This window comes from Micromesistius poutassou (assembly GCF_964030765.1).
Source record: "Micromesistius poutassou genome assembly, chromosome: 1".
In the NCBI taxonomy this organism is placed as follows: Eukaryota; Metazoa; Chordata; class Actinopteri; order Gadiformes; family Gadidae; genus Micromesistius; species Micromesistius poutassou.
The window spans coordinates 10,762,626-10,773,686 of NC_140271.1; the positions used below are offsets into that span (position 1 = coordinate 10,762,626).

Below are 11,061 nucleotides of genomic sequence, written 5' to 3' on the forward strand. Positions count from 1 at the left end.
TGAAAAAAGTACAACAAAGCTGTCCTTCGTTTAATGTGTTTTTAAAAATTCCAATAGTTGAAAAATATAAGTTTGCTAATTTAAAGTAAATTTTCTAATTTATTTTTATGGTTGAGTCCAATTTTTTTTCCCTTACTATAATGTAAATAGTTTTTCTTTTTCAGAAAAGGCAGCTGAAACAGGATCGCTTTTAACTCACTTTATTTGGTATAGGTTTTGGTCTATTTTCTATGAAGCAAAAGGAGAGGAATTGTATATTTCATGCGCGGAGCGACTCTTAGCTGAATATCTTAATCGTTAACGTGTTATTGGTTGAAGTAGTTAACTCTTAACACTGAACATGGTACGTGTTTTATTTATTTGTGCCAGCTGTGCTTCGGTGGCACTGCTGACCTGCATGATAACACTTCTAAAGTAAATACCAGTATTCACAGTTAAGTCGCAAGTTACATGGGGGTACTTAAAGGCACCCTGGCACCACATATGATGGATAGATGTAGGCCATAGGCACGTTTTATTGTCACTTTGGATGTTTGTTACACTCTAATTGATGAAGTTGACTGATACTGTATAAAACACGGTGAAGATATTCTTTAACGCCAAATACTCATCATGGCCATCATGTTTGACTAAGAAAACAATCCTGCTCATCCCTTATCAATAGGCACTGAGTTTCAAGAGGGATAACCTAACCTAACCTAGAAACCTATTGAGTCAAATCAATGAATTTACATCGTATTTTCAACACACACACTCTTACACTTCCCCTCGCAGACATGGAAAGATCAACCTTTTCTTTCTTTCCATTTTATTTTCATACAACACATCAAGAGACAACACTGCTTTGGTAATAAGTGTGACATGAATCTTGTGGGTCTGCCGCACACTCTAGACGAGTGATTCTAGCATTGCCGTAGTACTTCCGTGTTCTGATGGAATCTTTACGGAGGATGGTTTCACTTTGTTAATCATCTGCTTCCCTCTATGTCCTGGACATTCAACTTTCAGCTATGATCTATGAAAGAAAGATGTGAAAACACTGGGTCCGTCATTGATATCATCATACACCACCATATACATCATACAACCCCCCCCAAACTTTTCTAACCTCCATCATTACAACATGGTTCCCTGCTTTTTCCCCTCTATATGTTCTACACAGAGTTACATTTTCACTGCGATGGGCACAGCGTTGCAACAGAACTGTGAAATAGTCTCTTTACCCTCACTCCAATTGCCTGGCCACACCCAGTGAGGCGTGTCAATGGACGTATCATGATCCAAAGAAAAAGGGTTTGCAATGGCAGTCAACTGCCACGGTGAGTGGTACAGCCTGCAGACTTTTCCGTCTTAACAAGAACCAGCCAGACCCACACACACACACACACACACACACCCTTTTTCCTGCGTTTGTGCTTGCGAACAGCAGCACTGTGCATCTGGAGCAGCAGGTTGTTTTTGTTGCGCTTCATGTTGTCCATGGCTATCTTCAACAGGCCCGCTGTCTTCTTCTGGTTGTACGGCATCTGGACCGTAGTGTACTCCGTCATCTTGGACCGCACCTCGGCTGCGTCTGAGTCCCAATGACACGATTACCCGTTAGAAATGAACGTGGACCTCCATATCAAGAACCCATCCACAAAGAGGCAAAAGGAAATAACACTTTTGCTTATCCAATGAAAGTATTTTACCCATTATATGGGTACAAACCTAATTCAATTGGAATGCAATTGTTCATCTTTGTATACAAAGATGAGCAATAACAATATTAGTTATTTATAAATGATTAATCTGTACATCTAGGTGGAGGTGGAGTGAGTAACCATACCAGCTAATAAGGTCTGCATACAATAGCACGTGTTCAACCTGTAGAGGCAGACAACTACAATGCAAACCAATGGTTCTCCTTCGACGACAACAAGAAGCTTGTCTTGAGAGCCCAGGTACACGGGGGCAGCGCGACACAGACCTCTGCAGTTCCTTTGGTTGAAGAGAGGCATGTAAACAATGGTGGGCGAGGACCATCCTCCCGGGAACACGTAGAAGTCCTTGGGCCAGTCCATGTCCTCCAGGACCTTGTCATCTATCACTGGGAAGGGCTTCCCCACCTCCGCCGCATAGTCCCTGGCCAGGGTGAGGCTCTGGGCTCCATGACGGTAAAGGTCTCAAGGTCACATAGTTACAACTTCATGGTACCTGTATATATTGCTGTACAATAACAAGGACTACTACTTGAAAATAAATTGCTTTGTTTTTGTGCACTCCTGTATTGAATCACACACACACACACCTTCAGGCTCTGGCCCAGGGAGAAATCTAGGGAGATGATGAGGTCCACGTCCCTCCTGTGCCCCAGGAACGGAGCGTAGGGCGAGTTGAGGTATATGCCAGCATCAATCAGCTGGAGGTTCTCTTTAGATCTCAGGCACTCTGGAATGGACTCGTCTACAATGACCAACACAACACTTGTTTTATATATATTTAAAATATATTTTTATTTGGTCCAGTCCAAAGTTACATGGTACAGGTTTTATGTTAATGTCTGTGCTTTGGGGTTGGAGTGTATCGTGCTATATATTTGCTAATAAACAGTTACCGTACAGTCCTTCTGTACGGAACGGTGCAATCCCCTGTTTGTTTTTTTACATTATTAATTTATTATTGTGTATTTACACAATTGATCTCACCTGTGCTGTGATAGAGGAAGTTGGCTGTGGTTCCCCATTTCCATTCGGTGATCAAGGGAAAGAGTTTGAAGACCACCCACAGGACTGAGAAATTGGCAGCACACATGTCAGAGTTTCATTGGACAAAAACATGCTATTTGGTACATTCATTATCTATCCATGTTGTTGTGGTATTCCCCTTAGAGCGTTCTGTTTCGTCTCCTGCTTGGCCGTGAGCGGAGAGGGGGAGGCGCTCAAAGCACTGAGTGGGTGTTGCGAGACATACTGACTTTATCTCAGCTTTCATGTGACACAGAGCGGCAAGGCCATCTAGGGACTCAGCAGTGTAACACATTTCCCAAGATGCTACTGTTTGCTAGATGGAAATTGTTTATGAAATACTATTCAGGTTCAGCAGTATCAGGTTTGGCTGAAGGATGCCCTTCAGCCAAAGGGCATCCTTGTGTGTTACTTGAAAAGCAATGCACTAACATAAAAACAAATATATGTGTGTGTGTGTATATATATATATATGTTATTTTTTTTCATAGATAGATAGATAGATCCCACCACACACATATGCTATATTGTATGGTATAATTCACCATAAGACCATTAAAACTGAAGCAGATAGCTGGGGTCTTAACCCACTAAGTACTGTATATGTGTTGTAAAAGGTAATGGCTGTGATGACGTGTGTCAGTAAGATCACACAACAACACTGACCCAAGTCCTTGAGGGGGCCGTCTGGCAGAGCCTGCACCCACTCCCTGGTCGGCTTCAGGGTCTTCTCTATCCATGCGTCGACCTTCGTCTTCCTCTCCTGGCTATTCACCGGTCCCTTGGAAGGGGCAGAGTTGATGTCCAGAATATCTGACAATGAAAAGGGATTTACTTTAATCCTGTAATGGCTTGTGATATATTGATACTGGGTAAAGGTACATGAATTCCTAATCCTCATTCTCCTCCTCACCACCACCACCCCCAGTACCACCATGGACCTTACATTCACACTACATGCCTCCGTCGACGGATGGGGGCTTTTTGACCTATCCATGTGTTTTCCCGGGTTGTATTACAAAGGTGATTTCATTGGACAGTGTATTTGCGTATATTTGCATATTTGCAACGCAATCTGATTGGCCGACGGATCCGCCGCTGCCCGAGAAGTTGAACTTTTCAAACTTTTTGACGCAAGCAACGGATCCGACAGAACGGACGGACCCACAATGCATTTCGAGAGCACCCCATGCAAAGTCAATGAGATCCGTTGACGGACGCAAAGTGTGAATCAGGCGTAGAGTGTGCTCACCTTGCACGAGTGCACGAGTGGCCGTCAGCTGCCACAGCACCTTCCTGACCCAGGGCACCTGGGTCTTCTCCCCCTGCTCAGCCAGCAGCCGCTCTAGGAACTGCAGCGCTGGGACCCACGGTTCTGTTCGGTGTATCCCCTCTGTGTCTCGGGTCTCTGCTTAAAAAAAAAGAAAAGCAGCATCCGTTCTTCAGCCATCGGAGCAAGCAGCCCCCGAGGCAACCACTGGCCTGGCCGTTGAGATTCTAGCTGGACGCCTGAAAGAGATTACCACCGTTTCCCCAACCATCATCCCCTATGCAATTCAACTACTAAATGCTCCGTAGTTGTGTATGTGTGCTGCTCAAACAAATTGCCCCTAGTGGGATTAATAAAGTTGTGTTGTATTGTATCCTCAGCTATGTTTGCTTACTTTAGCAGAGGGGTGGGAAGCTCTCCTGGACCGTGGAGATGTGGGCCAGAAAAAAGGAGGCATAGGATCGATCTTGAGGATGGAGGATGGGAAACTGGGGTGCAAAGTGTGCTCATCCGTTACTGATCTTCAATACTCAAGGCCTGACTTGCAAATTAACTTTTTATTCTTGACTATGGATTTGGTGGGAAATTAGGTTGCAGATCCTCTGTGTCTGCTGCTGCGTTGACATTGACACAATGTCAACGCTTCTGTTGACACAGAAGCATTCTTTGTGATCAAGTCTTTAAAAGAGAGTTCCCCACTTCAAAATCCCTACTACACCACTAGATATCTGGATTTGGTCCAACAAAGCACACAAATTCCTCATCTGGGATCAACAAAATACAACCTTACCTCTCTAAGATATATTTTAAACGCAAATAATTGTAAGGTTACCATTCCAGAGAAAGATATCCAAAGCAATTCCCATGGCATCTGCAGCGAAGTACAGAAACAGAACAGAACAGATTAAAAATAGAATACATCAAAACAGATTGTTGTGAAGCTTTTCAAATATGGAGTTGTATGTTTTACCTCTCAGCCAATTTGGCAAATGTGCGAGCAATATCTGTTCATCTGCCATTGCACTGCCTATTATACCTGCATTGACAAACACACACACACACACACACACACACACACACACACACACACACACACACACACACACACAAAAATCAATAGTTTATTCTTTCACTTTTTTTCTGAGTAGCAAGAATTGTGTCATTGTAATCATTTGGGTGTATCTATCTCGATGCTTGGTCCCATGCACATACCTTGCAGGCTGACCATGTCCATCATGCCAGGCCCCTCCACCTCCGTGACCTTGTTGTCCGCCACCTCACCCCCCTTCACCTCCATCACCTCCTCCTCCACCACCTCCACCCCCTTAACATCCATCACCTCCTCATTTGCTACCTTCCCCCCCTTCACCCCCTCCTTCCCCCCCTTCACACCCTTCTCCCCTTGTCTTTTGCCCAGCTGGGAGATGGGGATGAAGTGATTCAGCTCTGTGAAGCCTGACTCATCAGGGGTCAGCTCAAACCATTTGCCTGAGAGGGAGAGGGAGAGAGAGGGAGAGAGAGGGAGAGAGAGGGAGAGAGGGAGAGCGATTTGCGGGATGAAATCATCAGCAGTTGTTTTGTCACAACTCAAGCTCAAAGACAGCTCTAATAAACCTCCACACTTGTTTGAATAAAGGTTGGTATTGCAATACTACACACTACTCAACAATACAACTTGTGTTTGAATATGTGTGTGTGTGTGTGTGTGTGTGTGTGTGTGTGTGTGTGTGTGTGTGTGTGGGTGTGTGCGGCTGTACCCTTTGTCTGGCCATCCAAGTTGCAGTTTTTCTCCAGCGCGCTGTAAACCGGATACGGGTTGGTGGTCTGTCTCTTGGCCTCGTCGGAGAGGCGCGTGCGGTCCAGCTGAAGACGAAACACAATGCAGCCGACATCACTGAACGAACACACAGCCAGACAGCCTGTTCCAGAATGCACCCCGTGTCTGAGCTGTGGCTCCTCGATCCCTCAAGCCCGGAGGGCCCCCGAGGAGAGGAGCAGCAGGTTGTGTGGTTCGTGTCTCCTCCGTCCCTTTTACCTGCTTCATGATGGTGGAGGAGAGGAGGGAGCCCCACAGGTCGGAGAGGGAGAAGTCCACCTGATCAGACCGGAACTTTAGCCAGTCAATGATGTCGTCCACCTCCGGGCCCGGGTCGGTCAGCCGGTCCAGCGCTGCGCCCGTGTTGGTACTCCACTGGGGGTCGGTGTAGAGGGACGACATGGCCCTGACCGTGGATATGAGGTCTTGTGTTTCTGATAGTGTGTGTCCGGATCATGTTGGGTTAACTATCCTAAAAGGGGGCAGTGATTCTGTTCTGTTCTTTTGTACAATTAGTTTCAAATCCCAGTAGAGAAACGCTAGAAAAAAGACACACACAGACATAGACAGAGACGCACACAGAGACACACACACACACACACACACACACACACACAGACATACACATATACACAGACACGCACACGCACACACATAGACAGAGACACACACACACACACACACACACACACACACACACACACACACACACCCACATACACACACAGACAGAGACACACACACACACACACACACACATACACACACAGACAGACACACACACATACACACACACACACACACACACACACACACACACACACACACACACACACACACACACACACACACTCCTAATTTATGTCCAGGCTGCTGCTGCTGCTCACCAGCCCGACCCAGACACCCCTCCTATGTAGAGCAGGGGGTCCAGCAGGTCGTCCTGCCCCATCTGATGGAGGGCCCCCAGGAGAGCCACGGCCGCCCTCTGGCCCCCCCCGGAGCCCAGCAGGGCGATGTGGGGCACAGAGTCCTGGAGGGAGAGGGGGAGAGCAGACATGCACACAAGACGATGACCAGACCACACAGACGCAACGAAAGAGGGAAAGGAAGATTGATAGATAGTGTGGCAGACGGAAGGGAGGAGTGAGGGGAGTGGCAGGTAAAGGGAGCTATCTGGCTCCTCCCCCAAGCCATACATGGACTTCCTCCCTAAACGACGCAAGGCTGAGGACCATTAACCAGGAGCGCTGGGTGGTTAAAAGGAAGGGCAAGATACCACACAGAGTGGGGATAGGCTAGGTACCCAGAGTGCGTCTGTGTAAGCCTCTGGAGAGTTTGTACCCTTCTGGCGCCGACCCCTGGTCTGGAGTACAGAATACGGAGGACCCTTGTCCACCCTGACATTTAAATACGTGGGTAAATAAAAACCACCGAACGTTGAACTGCTGTGTCTGTGTGTGTGTTGGTTTACTGTTGACTTGGTGGTGTGGAAACCCCACACCCACGGGCCTGCTACAATAGGAAGAAGAAAAGAGAAAAGGAATTCAGGCAGAGAGAAAGTAAGAAAGAAAAATAAGGAGACTTAAAAGAAAGTGAACAGAAATTGTTTTCATGCCATATACTTTGTTACATGTACCATATTAACGTGCATCCCTAGACCTTGGAGAGAATTCTTGATCCTCTCCTTCCTCCCTGAGACGTATTGCTGTTCTCCGAGGGACAGCAGACTGGGTGGTTCCTGAAGCACACACAAACACACATATAGGAAGTACTTTCTCAAAGTCAAACACCTTGTCTGGGGCGGATTTGTAAGCAATAGAGCGAAATCCACACTTTTCTTCAGAGCAAGATCGGCTTCAAAATAATGTTTTTATATATATTTAAACGAGCGGCACACACGTGGATCATTGCTATTTGAAATAAAAAGAATATAGCAAATCATAATATAAAACATTAATTATAACTCTAAAAGCAGCAATAAAAACATTGGTTTGATGATGAGGATGACCGTCGTCATAGAAACGCTAAGTCGGAACGCAAACACCTCACCTGGGATTGAGAGTGTGTGGTGCCGCCTACCTCAACAGGGAGACACAGCGTCTGTGTTATTAAGGTGAAAACACAAACATAGCCTGCGACCCAGATAGTTTGCCACCCACTGCAGGGCATGGTGAGTCAGCGAATCCTTGACCTAACGCCACAGGCTAGGAACTCACCCGCCATATATACTGGACTATTATCACTCCATGAACGAGATAAGGGCGAGGACAGCAAAAGTTCAACGTATCAGCGACATGGCATAGATCACCAAAGGACAGGGAGTACGTTTTTGGGAGATAGATTTCCAGAGCACAGTACATACGCACTTATTAATCGGATTCATGCAGGACGTATGGTGGGGGGGGGGGGAAAACTTGCAGGCCCCTGTGTTTGAGTTACAGTAGTTAACAACAGTTAACTTCTCAAAACCTAAGGCCTTAGACGAGAAACACAGGAGAGGACAAAGTTAAATAAATTATATTACATAAATACCACATACGTAAGGTTGTATTCTGCATTGCACAATGCATTGGAGACAAACAATCAATGTTGAGTTCAAGCCAGGTAACAATTATGTGTAAAATTATGTAATGTTCCTCATAAAACCCCACAAAAAGAATTTGGGTCTGCAAATAATGCATAATTGCATAATTTTTTTTCAGTATGTTCACGTCAGGATGAAATCCACACAGAATTACGAAACACACATCTGGGTTGTGAAACACAAGGGGGTGGCGTGGGTCTGTTTGTGCGTGTGTTTGCCAATTGTATTTGCATGCATCGGACAGGTTTCTATAAAGGCACCTCCAGGCTCCAGTGCCTCCAGGCTTCACAGGGACCCAGGGCAGACTACTGCTGCAGCAGACACAGCATCAGAGAGGGCGCTCCTCCCGTTCTTACTCAGACTACCTGTTCCATCGCTCTTCCCACGATGGTGTCCTGCCGTGGTCGCGGCGTGGTGGCCGTGCTGGCCTGCTTTGTCTGTGTCTCACTCAGAGGACTTTTAGCAGAGCCGGTGAATGCCACTGCGGAGCCTGCTCCAGATACCAGTGCCAAGGTGGGCAGGGATTCAAATCTTAAACACTAAATAAACGATTGTATTCTGTACTATTCTATTAGTGCGTTCACATCTGGTACACAGCTGTGTTGTGAAACATAATGGGGGGGTTGTATTTTTGCCTTTGTTTGTGCGTGTGTTTGCCAATTGTATTTGCATGTGTTTCTGCAGCATGAGAGAGAACGCTCAAATAATTGAAGAAATATATAAACAAATACATAGCCTACCTCAATAGGGAGGAACCTATGTAAAAAGGTAACTTTTTTGAACCTGGGCCCAATGGCCCAGGTCTTATTGTGGTGATAATTGTGTTGTAATAATTGTGTTGTTGTTGTGGCTCTGTGATAAATAACAGCCTCCACATGCTGCGGCAGAGCAATCATTTTGTGACCATTTGCATAAGAGGTGGCCCACGAAAGGTCCTGGTGACAATTCAGTGACACACCTCGAGTCAAAGCCTGGGAACCCCTGTCCTAGGACACTACTGTTCCCCGCGCCTGTAAACCAACACACACACACACACACACACACACACACACTCTGTCATGGAACTATCCTCCCAGCAGCGTATCCGCAGCCCCAGCAGCGCTCTGAGCGCCAGCGAGGCCAAGTTCGTCCGTCAGAGGAAGGAGGTGGTGCTGGCGGCCCTGGGCAGACTCAACATCAGCAGCACAGCGGTGAGATGCATGAGGTGGAACACACCTGCCACTTATTCTCCATTCACTCTCATGGGCAGACAATATAAAGGGTCAATATGAGTTACAAAAGCTGCTTTGCGTGTTAACTTATATGGTCTCTTATGTTGTCTCTTACTTGACATAAGATAAGATGTACTGTCATAGCAGAGAGTACTGGACAGTGATCATATGAATAAAAGAAAATAAAAATCATACAATGAGATGTATACACATAACAGTAGATTAAAACATAATGTATACCGTAATGTAGGCATTTTTGTATTCAATGTTTTTTTTTTATAATTTGAACCATTCTCCTTTTCTTCCACCCTGTCTCCCCCTCTCCCTCCAGGACTCTGTGCCCCACATCGCCCTGCTGGGCTCCGGGGGGGGCCAGAGGGCGGCCGTGGCTCTCCTGGGGACCCTCCATCAGATGGGGCAGGACGACCTGCTGGACCCCCTGCTCTACATGGGAGGGATTTCTGGGTCCACATGGTACGCTGGATTTTGGAGGAGGCTTTCATTTTAATAAGGACACTGGTTAGATGCTTAGAAGTGACAGACTTAAGTGCTTGCAGGGTGCAAGGAGTTTAATAGCAAAGGTCAGGAATGCAATTATCCCCCCTTCTCTAAGAGAGCTTGGACCTCATTAAAGAAAAAATGATAAAAACTCTTCGCATTTATCCACCGAAAGTTCAATAATAAGCGGGGCAGGGTTTGTGGTGTGGCTGATTATATTCGAAGAGGCCTCTGGAATCATGTTTATATTGAGCTATATAAGAGCTAACTGATAACGTATCTTCCAAGTAAGAAAATGTCATGATATCCTTAAGCCTTTCTTGATGAGGGCACATTTTTTTAGCCCTCCATTTGCGTTCTGCTTTATGGGCAGTTCTCTTTATTAAACAGATTTAATCATTTAGCCAGGGCTAATTTTATGCTTTTTAAGCCTTTTTAAGCCATGAAAAATATTATTACAAATATTTAAGTGGAATTAAAATAAGTTAAAATAGCGTGTTCAAAGTGTTCATTGAGGAGCAGAGCTGGAGGTCATAAGAGGCCAGGTCCCCACGTATTTGACCTGCTAAGGATGGGTTGAATTGCTTGTGGTCAGAAACCCCCATTCTCTCTGCATAGCACGTCATTCAGCCAACAACCAGAAGATCAGGTCCATGATGTGGCCCTTATTATGTGTAGCTAGATTTGTAGCTAGTAACCTGACATTAAACTAGGCAGATCTAAATGCTCTAATTGAATAGCCGTGACAGTGCGGCTCCAGTGAACAACAGAGGAGTTACCCATGCAAACCGGATGGTTTGGTTGTGTGGATGGGCGTGTGACACACCCAGATGGGTGTGTGGCCGGTTATTGAGAAGCACTGGGATGCCAGATACAGGGACAGGATTTGGGGAACAAACTTGCCATGTAGACCTGCAGGCAGCCAGAGGGAATTCATTATCCCTGGATTATCACTC

The 11,061-nt window shown here is 45.9% G+C and overlaps 2 protein-coding genes across 4 annotated transcripts in view; one reads left to right on the forward strand and one right to left on the reverse strand.

Moving 5' to 3' along the window:
• Positions 1 to 797: 797 nt before the first annotated feature.
• LOC311388579 (cytosolic phospholipase A2 gamma-like) lies at positions 798 to 8,028 on the reverse strand. The gene is made up of 15 exons (XM_084488740.1): positions 7,892 to 8,028; positions 7,449 to 7,550; positions 6,700 to 6,842; positions 6,032 to 6,218; positions 5,754 to 5,859; positions 5,209 to 5,484; positions 4,967 to 5,032; positions 4,829 to 4,867; positions 3,979 to 4,137; positions 3,393 to 3,539; positions 2,688 to 2,771; positions 2,291 to 2,445; positions 1,970 to 2,141; positions 1,397 to 1,573; positions 798 to 1,015 (listed from the first exon to the last, which is right to left on the reverse strand). The coding sequence occupies exons 1-15, from the start codon at positions 7,979 to 7,981 to the stop codon at positions 1,005 to 1,007; spliced, it is 1,914 nt and encodes a 637-aa protein (XP_084344866.1). The 5' UTR covers positions 7,982 to 8,028; the 3' UTR covers positions 798 to 1,004.
• A 623-nt stretch (positions 8,029 to 8,651) lies between these two features.
• Positions 8,652 to 11,061, forward strand: part of LOC311356052 (cytosolic phospholipase A2 gamma-like) — a 10,195-nt gene continuing 7,785 nt past the window's right edge. The window contains exons 1-3 of one of the 3 annotated variants that reach the window (XM_084475837.1): positions 8,652 to 8,909; positions 9,473 to 9,586; positions 9,939 to 10,081. In XM_084475837.1, coding sequence (XP_084331963.1) covers positions 8,784 to 8,909; positions 9,473 to 9,586; positions 9,939 to 10,081 — 383 coding nt within the window. In that variant the 5' untranslated portion in view covers positions 8,652 to 8,783. The remainder of the gene's footprint in view (positions 8,910 to 9,472; positions 9,587 to 9,938; positions 10,082 to 11,061) is intronic. The other 2 variants (XM_084475836.1, XM_084475835.1) reach the window with 2 other exon arrangements.

Bases quoted from the DNA above. Each gene is read 5' to 3' on its own strand.
- LOC311388579 (XM_084488740.1), bottom strand. From the start codon at position 7,981: ATGCCCTGCAGTGGGTGGCAAACTATCTGGGTCGCAGGCTATGTTTGT. The intron at 5,860-6,031 runs GTAAAAGGGACG...TTTCGTCTTCAG, and splicing joins CCTCCACCATCATGAAGCAG to CTGGACCGCACGCGCCTCTC. The intron at 5,485-5,753 runs GTACAGCCGCAC...TCTCCCTCTCAG, and splicing joins CTTGGATGGCCAGACAAAGG to GCAAATGGTTTGAGCTGACC.